This window comes from Acanthochromis polyacanthus, chromosome 19 (assembly GCF_021347895.1).
Source record: "Acanthochromis polyacanthus isolate Apoly-LR-REF ecotype Palm Island chromosome 19, KAUST_Apoly_ChrSc, whole genome shotgun sequence".
NCBI classification, from domain to species: domain Eukaryota; kingdom Metazoa; phylum Chordata; class Actinopteri; family Pomacentridae; genus Acanthochromis; species Acanthochromis polyacanthus.
In genome coordinates, this window is record NC_067131.1 from 30,910,848 (window position 1) to 30,928,358 (window position 17,511).

Below are 17,511 nucleotides of genomic sequence, written 5' to 3' on the forward strand. Positions count from 1 at the left end.
GTTTTAGATGCATTCAAGTCTTTATAGATGAATGGACTGGAAAAAGGTTGAATAGGTTTTCACTGTTTTGTTAAACCAATAAATATAACGAACATTTTTTGAGCAATATTTCATATTTATAGTGTTTTGTATGTTTAGTATTGCTGTGACCTGCAGCTACATGTGCTTCAGAAAATATCACTGACTGACGTTTGCTTTATCAATGTTTTTATTAATACGAGCTCAAAGATTAAACTTTTCATGAAAACGGCCTCAAACTGCTGAAAGTGGATCGACAGGAAACTTTAAAATATTTCAGATGTTTCACAAATTAACTTCTGACAGCTAAAGACTGAAGTACAACGTGAGATTAAAGCAGAGATATTGAGCTGAAAGTCAGAGTTCTCAGCATCACAAAGAGGTTTTAACCTGCTGGATCACCGTGATGACCGATCCTACACAACTAGATCACAATATTTATAAATCACCTCAGAAAGTATTCATAATATTTATCTCAAACATTCCAGATAACATTTTAAATATCTCTAATTTTTGATGAAAACATTCAAGCTAATAAGAGACGGTAGAGGAGAAGGCTGCTAATGATTCGAGACGATTTTAGACCAAATATTTCCGACTTCTCGTCTCCGTTTCAGCTGTCAACGTCTTTATTTCTGGAAATTTTCCAACATTTATCTTTTAGTTTTGTTTTCATATCAGCGGGACTCATCGAGCAAATAAAAAAGGACTTGGGAGTGTTAAAAACCTGTTTTAAAGCAAAAATAATTACATATTTCTGTGTTGTTTCCTCTCATTTATTAAGGTTGTGTTCAGGATGTTGTTAAAGATGTTAGATGTTCCAACAATGACAGAACAGAAGGTAATAAAGGTTCTACTGTACCACGCCGTGTCACTGAAGTAAAGCACTAGACTTTCCACTCCTGGACGAAGCACAGAGGGGAGAACAGAGGAAACGACAGATTCATCAACAGTTTAACGATACAGAACAGGAAGTACAACGAAAGAAGACAGAAAGTACAAGGAGAGAAGACAGGAAGTACAACAAGAGAAGACAGGAAGTACAACAAGAGAAGACAGGAAGTACAACAAGAGAAGACAGGAAGTACAACAAGAGAAGACAGGAAGTACAACGAGAGATTACAGGAAGTACAACGAGAGAAGACAGGAAGTACAACGAGAGAAGACAGGAAGTACAACGAGAGAAGACAGGAAGTACAACGAGAGAAGACAGGAAGTAGAACAAGGGAAGACAGGAAGTGGAACGCGGGAAGACAGGAAGTACAACGAGAGAAGACAGGAAGTACAACAAGAGAAAACAGGAAGTACAACGAGAAAAGATGGGAAGTACAACGAGAGAAGACGGGAAGTACAACAAGAGAAGACAGGAAGCACAACGAGAGAAGACAGGAAGTAGAACGAGAGATTACAGGAAGTAGAACGAGAGATTACAGGAAGTACAACGAGAGAAGACAGGAAGTAGAACGAGAGATTACAGGAAGTACAACGAGAGAAGACAGGAAGTAGTATGAGAGAAGACAGGAAGCACAACAAGAGAAGACAGGAAGTACAACGAGAGAAAACAGGAAGTACAACGAGAGAAAACAGGAAGTACAACGAGAGAAAACAGGAAGTACAACGAGAAAAGACAGGAAGTACAACGAGAAAAGACAGGAAGTACAACGAGAAAAGACAGGAAGTACAACGAGAGAAGACAGGAAGGACAACGAGAGAAGACAGAAAGTACAACGAGAGAAGACAGAAAGTACAATGAGAGAAGACAGGAAGCACAACGAGAGAAGACAGGAAGCACAACGAGAGAAGACAGGAAGCACAACGAGAGAAGACAGGAAGCACAACGAGAGAAGACAGGAAGTACGAGGGAAAACAGGAAGTAGAAAAATTAACATTTAAAAAATTAAAATTTACGCCGTCTGATTTTACTTTTCATTTTAAATCAGACGATATTATAAAATATACAAACAAACTGGACAAACTAAACATTATCCGATCCATATCATGCCTCTGGTATCTTATTTAAGAATCTTGAGACGGTCGGAGCGGACCTTTTACCGGACCTGCGGTACCCTGACATCTACAATTACCTGATAAATTTTCCTTCATCCTACTCCGGTGAATCTCTTAACCCTTTAAGCTGCAGTCAATTCCAGCCATTTTCAGTACAAAAAAAAAAAAAAAAAAAATCGCTAATATTCTATTTGTAAATAAAAATATGACGAGAAATACAGGGAATATTGGACGCATCGCGAGGTGCATTTCCTCGAAAACGACCTATTCGTGGATAATATGCCGACTTCAAGACATGTTTTGGAAAAAATATTTTACAGGCTTGTGTCGTCTGGATGTCCAAGGTTGGATTATGGCCGTTTTTTGTGGACTATTTTCATCTGTGTGTAATAATGAACCCGGAAATGTGAGTCGCGCTGTGTACGTTGAAGCCGTGTATAGAGAACAGATGGATGGATATTCGTTGTTTGTTGGACAAATGTGTTTATATTACCCGCTGTGGTAATCGCATCTGAAAGTGGTTTATACCGGCGGATTCATGAGAATCTAAGCTTTCCATCGGCATATAGTGTTTGTATAATCGCGTTTCAGACATTTAGCAAATTGCTTATGCAGCTCTCAAAGTGTACCGTGGGCGGGACACTGAAGCGCAACTGAAGCGGAACAGCGTATAAAAGCCTTGAGGGGTAAGAGAAATTACGCGATCAGATATAAAGCTTAGGAAACGGATTCTGTACCTGATACAAAGTGGTCGCTACATAAGCGGAATCCGTTGCCTGTGGGTTCCCACCGCTCCCCTCGTCCTCGGCTGTTCTGGCATCCCGGGGCGCAACAACTGTCCACCATATGGTGGAACTCTCTGATGTCGACGCTGAAGAACGTTTAGGAGTTAGCTGGCAGTAGTTTAAACAGCGCGCCTTCCTGCCAATATGGCGGTGTTTTGATTTCGACTGTTGCATGCCGGGATTGTGTGACGTCATCTCCCGGAGCTCTATAAGTATGATTAGAATGCCGACCATTCACACTGTAGTATACTACTCCGTTTCCCATAATGCATTTCAAACCTCCAACGACAAAAACCGGAAGTACGGCTATCAAATATCTCGGCTGAATGCCGGCTTCAGGTCGATCTTACGCTAACAAACAGTCGCATAATTAATGTGGCAATTTCAAGCCGGCACTCCTCATGCAGTTATTAGCCAGATTATGCGAATCATTTCAATTGTAGCTGCAGGCTACTGGAGGTAGCTGCTACTTGTTCTGTATGCAAAGCGAGCTGCTGCAGCTAGCTGCTAGCATTCAGTAGCACGTTGTGAGGTGTCTGACAAATTTAAAACGTTGGTCAGAAAACGCCTATTTCTCAAATCTGTGGGGTGATTAGGATGACGACTAACCACATAAAATAAAAATCGCACCGGTCTGGCCACAGATCCCGCGGAGGCTTGCATTTTGGTGGGTAGCTCGCAAAGCATTATGGGGCGGTTGAGTATGACTAGTGTGGTCACCGCGCATACTTAAAATTTTCCGGAAATAGTATACATCCGGGTATTTGTCACGTACTCAGTCTTTTCATACTATCTAATGTGAACGCACTACATACTTATTTTGACGTCACACTTAGTATGAGAAGTACGTTAGTATGCCATTTCAGACACAGCCAAGAAGTACAACGAGAGGAAACAGGACGTACAACAAGAGAAGACAGGAAGTAGAACAAGAGAAGACAGGAAGTACAAGAGAAGACAGGAAGTAAAATGAGGGAAGACAGGAAGTAAAATGAGGGAAGACAGGAAGTACAACAAGGGAAGACAGGAAGTACAACGAGAGGGAAAGTAAAGAAACAATAAACTAATGGAGGAAAAATAAACTGATGGGAGCTACAGGGGTAATAATGGTGGTATTAAGGGTCTGATGGAGGCTACAAGGGTAATAATGGTGGTATTTAGGGCAGGATGGAGGCTACAGGGGTAGTAATGATGGTATTTAGGGTAGGATGGAGGCTACAGGGGTAATAATGGTGGTATTAAGGGACAAGATGGAGGCTCCAGGGGTAATAAAGGACTCACTCTTCCTAGCAAGGTGTGAGGGGATGCTGGGCTTCGGCCTCCTGTAAGGCCTGGAGCGCTGATACTGCCAAGGAGGAGAGAGGAAAGGAAACTGAGGGAAGGCCTGAAGAGATAGAGAGAGGAAAGAGAGGAGGATGAAGACGAGAAGAACGAGAGGAAGGAACGTCTGAGAGGAAGGAACGTCTGAGAGGAAGGAACGTCTGAGAGGAAGGAACGTCTGAGCGGAAAGAGTCTAGAAGCAGAAACTGGAGCTATGAACAGAAAAAACTGCAGTAAAGAACACAGCAGCAGGAACACCTAATTATTAAATGTAGATGAATTATCAAGAACAGTTTCAAGCTCAGATTTGGACATTTTTGGACCGTCAGAACATTTTTGTGTTATTTTGGTGATAGTTACATTTTTCTTTTTTACCTTTCATGTTTTGTTATTTATGAATTATAACGTTGCCTGAATCTAATTTTGATGTAGTTTTCAAATAAATCTTGTTTTTAATCCTCTTTGGTGAACCGCTGTGAAGCTGAAGTACAATCAGAGTTAGTACAGGGTTTGTGTTGGTTACATGTGTGTTACATGTGTGTTCTACATGTGTGTTATGTCTATGCTACATATGTGTTACATGTGTGTTCTACATATGCTACATGTGTGTTCTACATATGCTACATGTGTGTTCTACATATGCTACATGTGTGTTACATATGTGTGTGTTCTCACGGTGTGATCTCTCCATGGTGTCTGTGAGGCGACGTTCTCTCTCTCCGTCACACTCGTCTGCGTGTGTTGATCTGTCCTTCCTGTCGTCTCCAGGCAACGACACCTGGTGGTTACCGTGGGAACCGTCTGCAGACAACAGAGCATCATCACCGTTAGCAACATGGTTTAATCTGCTGACTAGATCCATACTTTAACCATAAAACCATAAAATAAAATAGATAAATATTGTCCAGTAAAATCAGTTTTGTTAAATTAGTAAAATCACACAAACATTTACATGCTAACTGTTGAAAAACTGTAAAAAAAATAAAATCCATATCACAAATCTGTATTGTTATAGTCAGCTGTTCTTCAACAACATTTGACATTAAAATTACACCTTTTCTTTTCACACATTCTACAGATATGTGCTTTTATTACAAACTCTATGCTAAGGATCATGCTAACATGCTACTCTGTTGATGAATGTTTACTGTCTTCTTTTAGTGTTTCACCGTTACTTTCTCATGCTTCATGTTCTGTAAAGCAACTTGTGACTCCAGTTTTGGAAAAATGCCTTAGAAATAAAGTTTATTAAATTATTCTCGTTGTTATTTTATTAGATTTACTTAAAAACAACAACAAAATAAACAAATGTTCTGGAACATTCTTCCAGGTTCTGGAAAGGAGGAATTTGTTGATTTTTTAACCATAACATTTTTAGGGTTCTATGTTTGTTCAGAAATATTTCAGGTCTGGAAAAAGTGGACGATACAAACCCTGAAATATTAAAGATATTTACAGCGCTGCAATAATTATTAATAATTCATTAGTCTACTGACAGAAAATGAAACTACTTTCATAATCAGATTTTGCAGATTTCATCTTTTCATATCTGATGGTCTGATTTTTGTCTTCTATCAGAGTAAAACTGAATATTCTGGACTTTCACCGATAAAATAAACACTGCTCCAGCTCTAACGGGGATTTTTAAGTATTTTAAAGTGAAAATAATCAACAGGTGAGTCCATTAATAAAGTACAGCCCTGTTCAGGTGTAAATATTCAGCAGAAACCGACCAGCTGCATTGTGAGCTGAGCGATGGTTCGGTCTCGACTCCTCAGTTCTTCTCTGAGCTGCTGAACCTCCTGCAGAAGAGCCTGAACCTGCAAACAGACGTAGAGGTAGAGGATGAGGAGAGGATTCTGGGAAATGTAGGAAAACACTGAGAGCAGCAGAAGAAGAGGAGGTGACGCTCTGACCTGAGAGTCGGAGCTGTGGGACGAGTCGACGGTTTCTGGACTCAGAGTGTCGGTGGTCAGAGTGTCGTCGTCCAGATCTTCCTCCTGAATGACACGAGAAGCTTCAACATGGATGTTCTGAAGGTTTAAATAAAGGACAGATTTATGCAGTAAAATGCTGGTCCTACCTGCAGCAGTAACCTCTGCAGATACTCCAGCTGGGATCTGACAGCAGAACAGTCTTCAGCCAGTTCCTCCACATCCAGACCCAGACTGGGAGAACCAGGAGACAGACAGGAAGTCCTGACAGGTCAAAACAACAGGAAAATATGGTCTAATCTCACTAAACAGGACATTTAATACAACTTACACATTCCTATAGAAAACAAACAACAATCCCTACAATTATTCAGCATTTTATTAAAGATTTATACCATCATTTCATCAACTTTCATAGTTACTGAATCAGTCTGACTTGGATTAACGAACAGGTCTCTGGTTTAGGGAGCCTCTGTATGAAGTCAACTTCAGTAATCCTTGGATAAAAGTCATAGAGCTCAGTTACATGACTATAAAGACACACAAAAAGTCACAAAGAGAAGACAGTTACTAGAGACACGCAAAACAACCTCGATGCAACTGCAAACCGCCAGTAAGGGACACGAAATGACTGGAAAGAGACACAAAAAACTGAAAATAGACAAAAAACAACCATAAAAAGAGAAAAATGGCTACAAAGAGACACAAAACACGCACAAAATCACAAAAAACAACCACAATTAGGCGCAAAATTAACACCAAAATCAAAACAAGAACTACTAAAGACGCAGAAAATGACCACAACCAACAAAACAACCACAAAGACAAAACAACTACAAAGACACACAAAACAAGACAAATAGACACAAAACAACCACAAAGAGACACAAAACCACCACAAATAGACACAAAACCACCACAAACAGACACAAAACCACCACAAACAGACACAAAACCACAACAATGAGACTAATCCGGTGGTCTGACCTGGTAGGACACAGATCCAGGATGAGATCTCCGTCTCTGGTCGAGTCCTTCCTCTTGTTTCCAGGATCCTCGGTCAGCTTGAAGCTCTGAAATTCACTGAGGAGGAGAAGGAGAGGCTTGATCAATCACAAAACGACAGCAAATATCTCCAATAAATGACAGCTTCAGGTTTCTATGGTTGTAGTTAAACAGCTTCAGGTTCCCAAAACTTATCAATAGTGTAAAACAGAAGATATTTTAACAATGAATCTCATTTTATGCAAACGCTGGGATTTATTTATTACTTTTCCAAAGAGCAGAGGCTAAGAAACGGCCTCATTCTGGTGATTTTTCTGTCCAAAAGTTCCTAAAAATAACTGCTTATTATTAAAAAAATACACTACACACATTTAGACATACAGTCAGACCTCTGATTGATTTCTGTGACCTTTAACAAGTAGATTCAGATCTCAGTTTTCTACTTCTAGCTCCATCTTTTCTTTTCGACTCTGTCTAAAAAACACTATGTGGAATGTTTTCATGAAGTACTGTATAAATAAATATAAATTTCTTCAGCTTAAAATCAGCTTCAGCTTCTAAACCATTAATTCTGACCCTGAGGTCTCAGTATGTAAACAGGAAGTACTTCATATCGCCTCGTGTTTTAATCAATATCTCCATGTTTTATGCTGAAAATATGAATCAGAATCTGAATATTTCTACATAAATTTTAATTCTCTGGAGACTTTTCTTGTATTACTGTTTCTTTACTGCAGTTTCTTGCAGCTGAAACTTGGATTTAATTCTCAGACTGATTTCTGCAGGTGGATCCGCATAGAATGATGGTTTTTCTCACCTTTCATTGTCGTTGTGGACGTCCTGAGTTCCCCAGCAGAGCTGCCTCATCCTCCACTGGGCCATGTGGGGCACAACGTCTCCATCTGCAGGAAACCAGTATTTATTTAAAAAAAAGGGAGATATTCTCAGATTTACAAATTACTGGATGTTTTCATCACTCAGCTGCTCCTCAAATTAGCACTAGCGTCACTAAAATTAACCACTTGATCTGCTAAAAACATAAAAGCTAACTGGAACCAAACGGTTTCGCTCCCAAACAGCCATTTTCAGTTAAACTTAAATAATTTTTCTTTGTTCTGGACTTTTTGTAAAGCTGAAATTAACTGTTTGCTGTTAGCCATTTTTAGTTGATAAACTTGATTGCTAGAAGCTCAGCTGAACCTCTGGCTAACTTGAACAAAGCTATTTTAGCTGCATTTGTTAGCTAACTTGAACTAAACTTTTATAGCTGCTAAACTAAGCTGCTAGCCATTTTGAACTACATTTGATTAGCTACCAAACTGAATTGCTAGCTAATTTAAATACAGCTTTTTTAAATGCTATGGTGAACTTTTAGCTAAATTAACTAAAGCTATTTTAGCTGTTAAAAACATAAAAGCTAACTTGAACCAAACGGTTTAGCTTCCAAACAGTCGCTTTCAGTTAATATAAACTTAAGTATCTTATCTTTGTTCTGGACTGTTTGTAAAGCTGAAAATATCTGTTTGCTATTAGCTAATTTTAGTTGATGAACTTGATTGATAGAAGCTCAACTTGAACAGTTAGCTAACTTGAACAAAGCTATTTTAGCTGCATTTGTTAGTAATTTAACTGTACAGCCTCCACGTTAGCGTGAAAATAATGGTTAGCTGCTAAGTTCCACTGTTAGATAACCTGAACAAAGCTATTTTAGCTGCATTTGTTAATAATTTAACTATACAAGCTTTATGTTAGCGTGAAAATAACTGTTAGCTGCTAAGTTCCACTGTTAGATAACTTGAATAAAGCTGTTTTAGCTGCTAAAGTTAACTGCTAGCTAACTTGAATCAACTATTAAGTTCCTAAACTGAACACAAAATTCTGCTTTTTACAAAACATTACCAAGGTTCTGTTAGTTTGATTTAGTTGATGAATGGCGAAATAATTTATTAACTGCGGTATGATCGTCTTTTAACAACTTCAACAACAACTTGATCTGAATTTGCTGTTTGAGTTGTTTTGCCACTTTAAGAAAATGACTTTGCACTAGTTTTTGTCAGTCTTTGTGACACCACAGCTCTTTTAAAGTCTTGTTTAGGACCCATAATTGTATTTAATATGGTTTTATGATATCGGCACATTTATAAACTGACCGCTGTGAAGAGAAGCTTCTTCTGGGAAATCAACATCCAGCATGAGATCATCATCGGCCAGATCAGAGTCCAGGTTGTTCAGGATGTCCTGAAAGAAACAGAAGACAGATTTTACGCTCTATTTAATACTTTATTTTCTGTGTTGTGCTTAATTTTTCTTAAAACTTACAATGAAACAAACCAAACCAAAGTGAAAAAAGAAAAAATGTTGGAGAATCTGAAACATCGACGGCAAACAAAGTTTTCTGTCAATCCTGCACCAAAATTAATTAAAAATACTAACTTACACACAGAAAATAGACCAGAATGCTCTGCAGCTACAACACAGCTGGGATTTAAAATCAATAAATGTCTTTATTACAAACACCGCTCTGAACTCTAGAACCAACGCTCCCTCAGGACAAACCTCAGCTGCAGTTCTGACAACAAACTTATCAACAAATTACAGCCGTATCAGGGAGAAGTTCAGCACAGAAGACTGGAGTCCAGACCTCGTTAAGGCCTCAGCATCCGTCTCTGAGCTCGTTAAACCAGACAGCAGCTCATTAACAGCATCAGTCAGATGAACAGCAGGAACGTCTCCACAGTTTCACAGCATTTTATCAAATCTACAACATTTCAGTTTATTTTACATTATTTTCAGTAAACTAACATCTTAAATAACAAACTTCACATCTGTGGATGTTTTTGTTGACAAAGAGACCAGAAATCCCAGAACGTTTGGTGGCAGCTGCTAAATTAATCAACATTAACCCTCTGAAGCCCAGAGCCTGTTGTCATTTTCTAAAAAAAAAAAAAAAAGAGGAAACAATAAAAACAAAATGATGGAACCAAAACACATTAATGACAAAAAGAGGCAAAACTGTCCCAAAGTACCCGAAATTGACAGAAAAAAAGTAAAATGAGATCAAAAACACCACGAAACAAGAACAATTGGGCAAAAAATGAGAATACTGAGACACAGAAATGACAGGAATGAGACAAAACTGTCCCAAAAAGACAAAAAAAAAAACTGCCACAGAAGAACAAACAAGTAGTAGGAGATCCATCCAGCATGGTGAAACATCTGTCTGTCTCAGGGGTGGCTGGTCAATAGAGGGCGCCGCCCCCTCTGTCTCACATCATGTAGAGTCACAGCCCTTCCTTTAATAAAACGTTTTAAAAATTACATTTACATGTATATCCTATGTTTTTAACAAGCAAAATGGATAATAGAGCCTGTAGAGAGTTACTAAGATGTATAATTTGTAATAAAAAGTCAGATTAGAAATGTCATATCCGGCCTGGGGTGCACTCATCTTTCCCCATTGACTCTCGTTATAACTTTGACATGTGCAGTTCGTTCCTCTTCAGTACAAGAGACAGCAGACAGCAGGACACAGGCTGATTGAGGGAGATCAGAGCGATCAGAGGTAGACAGCCTGCCTCCCTCTGATCGCTCTGATCTCCGTCTGACCTCAGATTTTAACCACAGAGTCATTGAGAAAATTTGCATGTCTCAAAGACAGAAAAGTAAAACTTGCATAAAAAAATAACACAGATGTAGAGGTGCTGGCTTTAATCTCTAAAATGTGAGGATTTACTTTTTTAATAATGTAAATAGAAATGTTAGTTGACACAAGTGGCTCTTTAGACTGAAAGCCTGTTGATCTTCATCTGTTCTGAAATCTGAGGAATTACTGTTTTTCTTTATTTTCATTGTAAATATTTAATGTTAGTTGACAGAAGCACTTTGGGCTCAAAGCCTAAGATCAGATAAGAAGGTTTTATTTGTCACATGCACAGTTATACAGAGTATAATGCCTCATGGTTCCAGTATTTTTTATTGCTTTGGTCTTAAATCTGCAGATTTGCTGTTTTCTCATTGTCATGTAAGGTTGTTCATGTAAAGTTAGCTCACAGAAGCACTGTCTGCTTTAAGCCTTATAGTTAGGGGTTTTTAACAAAATGTCCAACGTTTGTTGGTTTTACAGGGATGGATTTGTTTTTATTTGAGTATGTAAATATAAATATGTTGTTGACAGAAGAAGCACTTGGCCTCTTTGAAGCTGGAAAAATGAATTGTTTCTTTTTTTACTTTTGAAGTAAAAATAGATTTGCATATTTATACATTTTTAATTTGTTTAATTATAGAAAAGGAGATTTTAAGGGTTTGTGTACCAATTACACCTTATCTGGAGCAAATCATATCAAACACTGGGGAGATCAATTCAGATTCACCAGCTGCTAACATTTAATTGTCTGTGACTCAGCAGTAGTGCTTAGTGGACTCTCGTAGCACATCAAATGACTGAACAGAATTTACATCAATTCTTGTATTCCGGTGTTGCCGACTCTGCTATTTGATTTGGTAAATTAAGTGCACCCCCCCAAAGAGAAAAATTCACCAGCCACCACTGATCTGTCTACTGATGATGGGCAGAGTCGAGAGACAGAAAGGAATCTACAATATGAGGAGACAGAAAACAAGAAAACTACAATAAGAAGACAGAAAGACTCAGTCCTGTTTTGTTCCCTATTTTCTCCTGTTTGGGTTATTTGTTTAATTTTCATCATATTTTGTCTCCTTTTCATTAGTTTTGTTTCATTTTGATCATTTTCTGTCTTGTCTTGGTTGTTTTTTGTGTCATTTTCATCATTTTGAATGATATTTTTGCAGAGGAAACATGGAAATAGTTTTAGAAATACATTCTCCCCCGTCCAATGAACTGTTTTACATCTTTCTATAAACACATATGAGGTTTCTAACACCTGTAGCTGCTCTTCGTGTTTATAAATCTGTCTTTGTGACAGTTTGAGACATCACACAGATTAATGAAACAGAATTTAGAGCATATATACTGTATACATACTGCAGAAATACACGGATCCTGGTGAGTTTAAAGTAGCTGTAAGTAACAGAGTGACCACTAGAGGGAGCCAGAGGACTTCAGTCAGACTTAACAGGCCTCATGATTAAACTCCACCGCAGATAAAAACAGCAGGAAGCAATAAAAACCTCTGAGCTGGAGCTTTGATCTGCTTCTGGTGAATCAAAGCGTGGATATAAACTACACACTTATAAAGCTGTTAACTCTCTGGATTTAAACCCACTGAAATGTTGGAAAAGGAAAGAAAAACGGTCAAAACAGTACCATTTATCATCCAGCAACTGTAAAAATGTTCCACTTTCTCACAAAAACTGACTAAATCCCAGCTAAAAAAATCACAATATTTCATTAAAATTGCTTCGTTATTATTAAGAAAAACGCCCAAACAGAAGCTAACAAATCACTTTCTGCTATTTTTGATCAATGATTAGTAAGAATTTGTTGGTTTTTATGGTGTTTTACTCCTTTAAAGAAATAAAAAAACAGCTTTTATCTGTTGTTCATACCTCTGGCGTTCTTGTTTTTCAGGAATATTTAACTTTTATATCAGTATATTTCAGCATAATCATCTGTCTGCTGTTTATTTCACTGGATTCATTTAAAATAAGCTTATTTTATCTATTATATCACATTTAAACACTGAAAACCTGATTTAAATAAAACATTTAGAGTTTAGCTGTATAATTAGTTGATTAGTCAGTTGATTGACAGTAAATTAGCTGGAAATTTTTGAGAATTTTTAAGCAAATTAGACAAAAACTTTGAGGATTTTATGTTTTTTTTATATCGTGACATTAAACCAACCATCTTTGGACCAAAGCAGACGTTTAAACTTCAGTCTGCAGGACGTTTCTTCACTACTTTCTCATTTTAAACGGCTCTTTCCTTCTAATGGTTGTTCTGTTTCCATGGAGGTGCAGGAGAGGGTTAAACCAAAACCATCTGAAAGTGGAAATATTCTGAATAAAGAGCGGTTTGTTCTACCATCAGGAGGTTCAAACTCCTCCAACAGACTCCAGTTCAGACTCGTCGGTTTCTGCCTGTTTGACTCCATTCTCTGGATCCAAACCTGCTTTTATTTTCCAGTTTCTGGATCCTCAAACCGGCCTCAAGTGGAGCAAAGAGTCCGAAGTGAGGCGACGAATGTTAAACACGTCGCTTTTGTCGTCTTCTTTTTGTCTTCAGTGGTGATTTAGAGGCACGAAATGAACCAAAATACACACAGTGATTTAAAGAAACGTGGATGAGTTCACTAAAAACTGGAAAACAGCTGCTAAAGATTTATTAAATGGAAAAATAGCTTTAAATTTGATCCTTTATTAACTTGTCTCTGCAGCAGCATCGTCTGCTTTCTGTTTTAAAGATTTCGCAGTTCGTTTGAATGTCAAAAAAGCTGCTAATTGACTCAAACTAAAGTCTACAAATTAGTAGCAGAACTGATTAGCCAACATGTTCAGTTAGTTCAACAATTAGTTCAGACCAGTGGTTCTCTGTGGCTTCATAAAATATCATTTTTCACTTTAAATAAATGAAAGAAACCAATCGAAACTCCAAGACTCTCTTTGCGGCTGTTTTGTGGCTCTGTGGTTCTTTTGCGCCTCTCTGTGGTTCTTTTTGTGTCTCTATTTTTTAATAATTAATTTGTTTTTGTGAAATTAGAATCTTGTCAGAGCTGCTGTTGTTTCCTAATTAATGATAGTATCTTAGAAAATAAACCTGCAGTATATAGTGGTAATAAAAATGGTGAATACGACAAATATTTGAAGGGTTTCGGTTCTCAAATACAATAATTTGTACACGGTGAACTGAATTTTGGGGGGGTTTTGTATACACTCCTGATGTTTTATAGACATAATAATTAATAAATAAATAATGCATCAACATATAAGACAGCATCTCATTTTATATATATATTTTTAAAAAGCATTGACTGGATATTTAAAGTTCAAAAGTCTGCTCTGGAGTTTGAAGTAACCACACATGTAGTTTTCTCTGTAGGATAACATAGTTTTGCAAAATAGTTTTCTCAAGTAATAAATGGCATAAAAACTGGGTGCAATGTGTGCAAAAGGGCCATTTAAAGGCATTTAAAGACGCTGAACATTCCTGATCAACAATGAAATGTTTATAATCTGTGCTTTCAACAACCAGAGGGGATTCAGTGCTGTGTATTTTCATAACACATCTTCAGTTCAAGCCGTTCAACCTTGGTTTGTTGATGTTTACATTAAAAAATAGAATAATGGAGGATTAAAACGTGAAATTAATTATTATCTGAATTGATTTAATCCATAAACAGTATTTATTTGAAGCCTTCAGATCTTTAAACGTTTATTGTCTTTAACTCCTCGTCTGTTTTTAAAGCTCGATGTAAAAGTTTGGCCTTACGATGCTGTTGATGTCGGAGTCGAAGCTGCCGATGTGGTGGGTGGTGTTGCTGTTGGTGTGGATGGAGGCGGTGGTGGCGGCGCCCCCTAGTGGCTCCAGACCCTCTTCATCCCACATGTAGGTCCCACCAGAACCACAGCTGTCGGAGGGGGACAGGTCCAGGGATGAACCGCCCTGAGGAGGAACCAGGAAGCTGAAGGTTCATTTTCACATTTAATATTCCAGTCAGACTGTACATCAAACATCTCCACCTGCTCTCATCTAAACATTCATCCTCCGTCTCTGGTTTTCTGTTCTGCTTTGTGACTCCACTGTGAATTGAAAAGTAATTCACGCCCGTCTGCCACATCCAGCGTTTCATCCTGACCATCTGTTGGCCGCTGACAGATCATCTAAAAGGTGAGAACCTGCTGCTGCTTCCTGTGGATGATGGGATGCATCGCTGGGCTTTCATGGGTGGAGTCCATGATCCAAACGGCTGCAGCTAAAAACGGTGAGTCAGCCACCAGGACACGCCTCAGAGCTGGATTTATGACATACTGTGTATCAGATGAGACACGTTTTTCTGGAACATGGAGGTCTGACAGGCAGAGGTCGTCTTTTAATAGAGCAGTGTTGCATTATGGGTTGTTTTTGGTGCTAATGTTGCTAGGCTAACAAGTGTTTTCAGTGAGTTTTAGTGCGTTGATTGATCAGCTACTTCAGCTACTAGACCTGCAAACAGTGAAATAAGACGTTCTAATGTCTGACTACCCTGAAACCAGATGAATTTATCGACCTGGATGCTAAACATCCAGAGCACTGCTGATTGATGGCAGGTTTTTGGTAAAACTCTCCTGTTCTGTGATGTAATCTGCAGCCACAGATTCTCTTTTCTTCCAGATTAATGCTAGTGTTATTATCTTACTATGGTCTGTTTGGTGTTGGTCTGTCGGTCTGTTCGGTGTCGGTCCGTTCGGTGTCGGTCTGTCGGTCCGTTCGGTGTCGGTCTGTCGGTCTGTTCGGTGTCGGTCTGTTTGGTGTCGGTGTGTCGGTCCGTTCGGTGTCGGTCCGTTCGGTGTCGGTCTGTCGGTCCGTTCGGTGTCGGTCTGTCGGTCCGTTCGGTGTCGGTCCGTTCGGTGTCGGTCCGTTCGGTGTCGGTCTGTCGGTCCGTTCGGTGTCGGTCCGTTCGGTGTCGGTCTGTTCGGTGTCGGTCTGTCCGGTGTCGGTCTGTCGATCCGTTCGGTGTCGGTCTGTTCGGTGTCGGTCCGTTCGGTGTTTCTGGTATTGTACCTGTTCGTGGTATTCTGGGTGACTGGACCTCCTCCGGCGGGTCAGTTGGTTCAGTCGATTCTCTCCTGGTTCACCTGGACACAGACAGGATTTTAAAAATGTTTCCAGACTTTTCCTGAACTGAACATTAATCCTATAAAACTCACCGCTGAGTCTGACGTCGGTCCAATCCAAACCGTCATCCAGGAAACACAGTCCGGTTGCCTTGGTAACGCCGTTAACAGCGGGAGGTTTGTCATCGTTGAACCTGGAACACGATTGGTCGAGCCCTGAGTCGTCTTCATCGTTTTTGGAGGAGAGCAGCAGGATGCCGACGCCTCCGTTACCTCAAAACACAACAGACCCATCAGTTCACACTGGCTGATCTCAGTCCTTCATTTACACTGCTAGAGATGAGTTCTGACGGAGGTTTATGTTTAAAATGAACATTTGGGTAAATATTAACCATCAAACACTTCTTTTCTGCACTGTGGTCATTTTTTACATCAATAAATGGCTGAACTGTTTTATTTAAGTAAAGAAAATCAGTAAATTCAGGCACCAGGTAACAAATAATCAAACATTTCTTTTACTTTTTTACTTTTTGTAAGATTTCTGTCATTCTAACTGAATTCTCTGGTGAAGGGCTTTTGAGCAATTTTGGACACATTTTGAGTTATTTTGGAAAAATGTTTGGTCATTTTTACCATATTTTTTTATTTTAGACAAGCCTGGAATAATCTTGGACTAATTGAGTCTTTTTGGACCAGTTTGAGGCTATTTAGGACAAAAATTTAATAATTTTCCATTAATTGTTGACAGATTGTGAGACAGTCATCAAAATGCAATGCAAAATGAAAAAAAGATATAAAACAATTATATTTAACACAAAAGATCTCAAATATGATGCAAAACAACCAAACTGTGACAAAATGTGATCAAAACGAGAAGAAAAGAGCTGAAATTTGATGGAAAATGGCCGCAAATCAAAGTTCATTCCAGATTTTTTCCAATTTTTGGAAATGTAATCAGAACAAATGTTTTCCATTTTCTAATTTCCATCATTCTGAGTCTTACTAACAGAACACATTTCTGAGTTCTATCTCCTTCGTCATGTTGTTCTCTTGCCATAGAGCTGCAGGACTTTAGACTGAAAAATGAGCCACAGTGAAGAAAAACGAGATGGAAAACAGCCAGAAACTGGAGTTCAAATTACAAAACACAAGCAGAAAGTCCATCACATGCAGCAGTTACTGTCCTTCAGAGCTGTGTTTCTCACCAAGGTTGTCGAAGTCGTCCATGTACTCCTGACTGGTGTCATTTCTGTCCAGAGATGAGGTGGAGGACAGAGACATGTCCTCCAGAGTCTCCCCTATGATGGACACCTCTCCCTGGGATACAAGCTCTGGTTTCAGCCCCTCTGGCTCTGGAGCATCGGGGGAGTCTTCTACTGGAGAGGAGAATAAAGATGAAGAAAACATGAGATTTTAGAGACGAGAAGATCAAAATGTTGATATAAAGATGAGATGTTAAGAATTACTAAAGGGCCGGTCCAAATAACATAAACCAAATCTAAAAGTTTCCCCCAAACCTCCTCAGAACATCTGGTTCTTCATCTCCAGCAACTTTATCAATGATCAGAGTTCTACCTTCATACTGGGAATATTTCCAGAGTTCCAGGTCCTTGAATTTCATAGAGGAGAACGTCCCCTGGAGAAAGTTCTGGAGTAAACCTACCGACAACTGGACAGTTCAGGGGATGTTCTCCTTTCCTGCTTTCCAG

At 38.9% G+C, this 17,511-nt stretch overlaps 1 protein-coding gene across 7 annotated transcripts in view; it reads right to left on the bottom strand.

Annotated features, from left to right (window-relative positions):
• LOC110956641 (serine-rich coiled-coil domain-containing protein 2-like) overlaps window positions 1-17,511 on the bottom strand; it is a 42,706-nt gene that overhangs the window by 3,628 nt on the left and 21,567 nt on the right. Inside the window, exons 3-15 of one of the 7 annotated variants that reach the window (XM_051939513.1) lie at window positions 17,008-17,178; window positions 15,896-16,075; window positions 15,750-15,823; window positions 14,478-14,651; window positions 9,220-9,307; window positions 7,887-7,971; window positions 7,052-7,147; window positions 6,214-6,328; window positions 6,047-6,130; window positions 5,864-5,950; window positions 4,806-4,931; window positions 4,092-4,155; window positions 881-920 (exon numbers count right to left, since the gene is read on the bottom strand). In XM_051939513.1, coding sequence (XP_051795473.1) covers window positions 881-920; window positions 4,092-4,155; window positions 4,806-4,931; window positions 5,864-5,950; window positions 6,047-6,130; window positions 6,214-6,328; window positions 7,052-7,147; window positions 7,887-7,971; window positions 9,220-9,307; window positions 14,478-14,651; window positions 15,750-15,823; window positions 15,896-16,075; window positions 17,008-17,178 — 1,384 coding nt within the window. Of the gene's footprint in view, window positions 1-880; window positions 921-4,091; window positions 4,195-4,805; window positions 4,932-5,863; window positions 6,131-6,213; window positions 6,329-7,051; window positions 7,148-7,886; window positions 7,972-9,219; window positions 9,308-14,477; window positions 14,652-15,749; window positions 15,824-15,895; window positions 16,076-17,007; window positions 17,179-17,511 lie in introns of all 7 variants that reach the window. The other 6 variants (XM_051939512.1, XM_051939511.1, XM_022202256.2 and 3 more) reach the window with 6 other exon arrangements.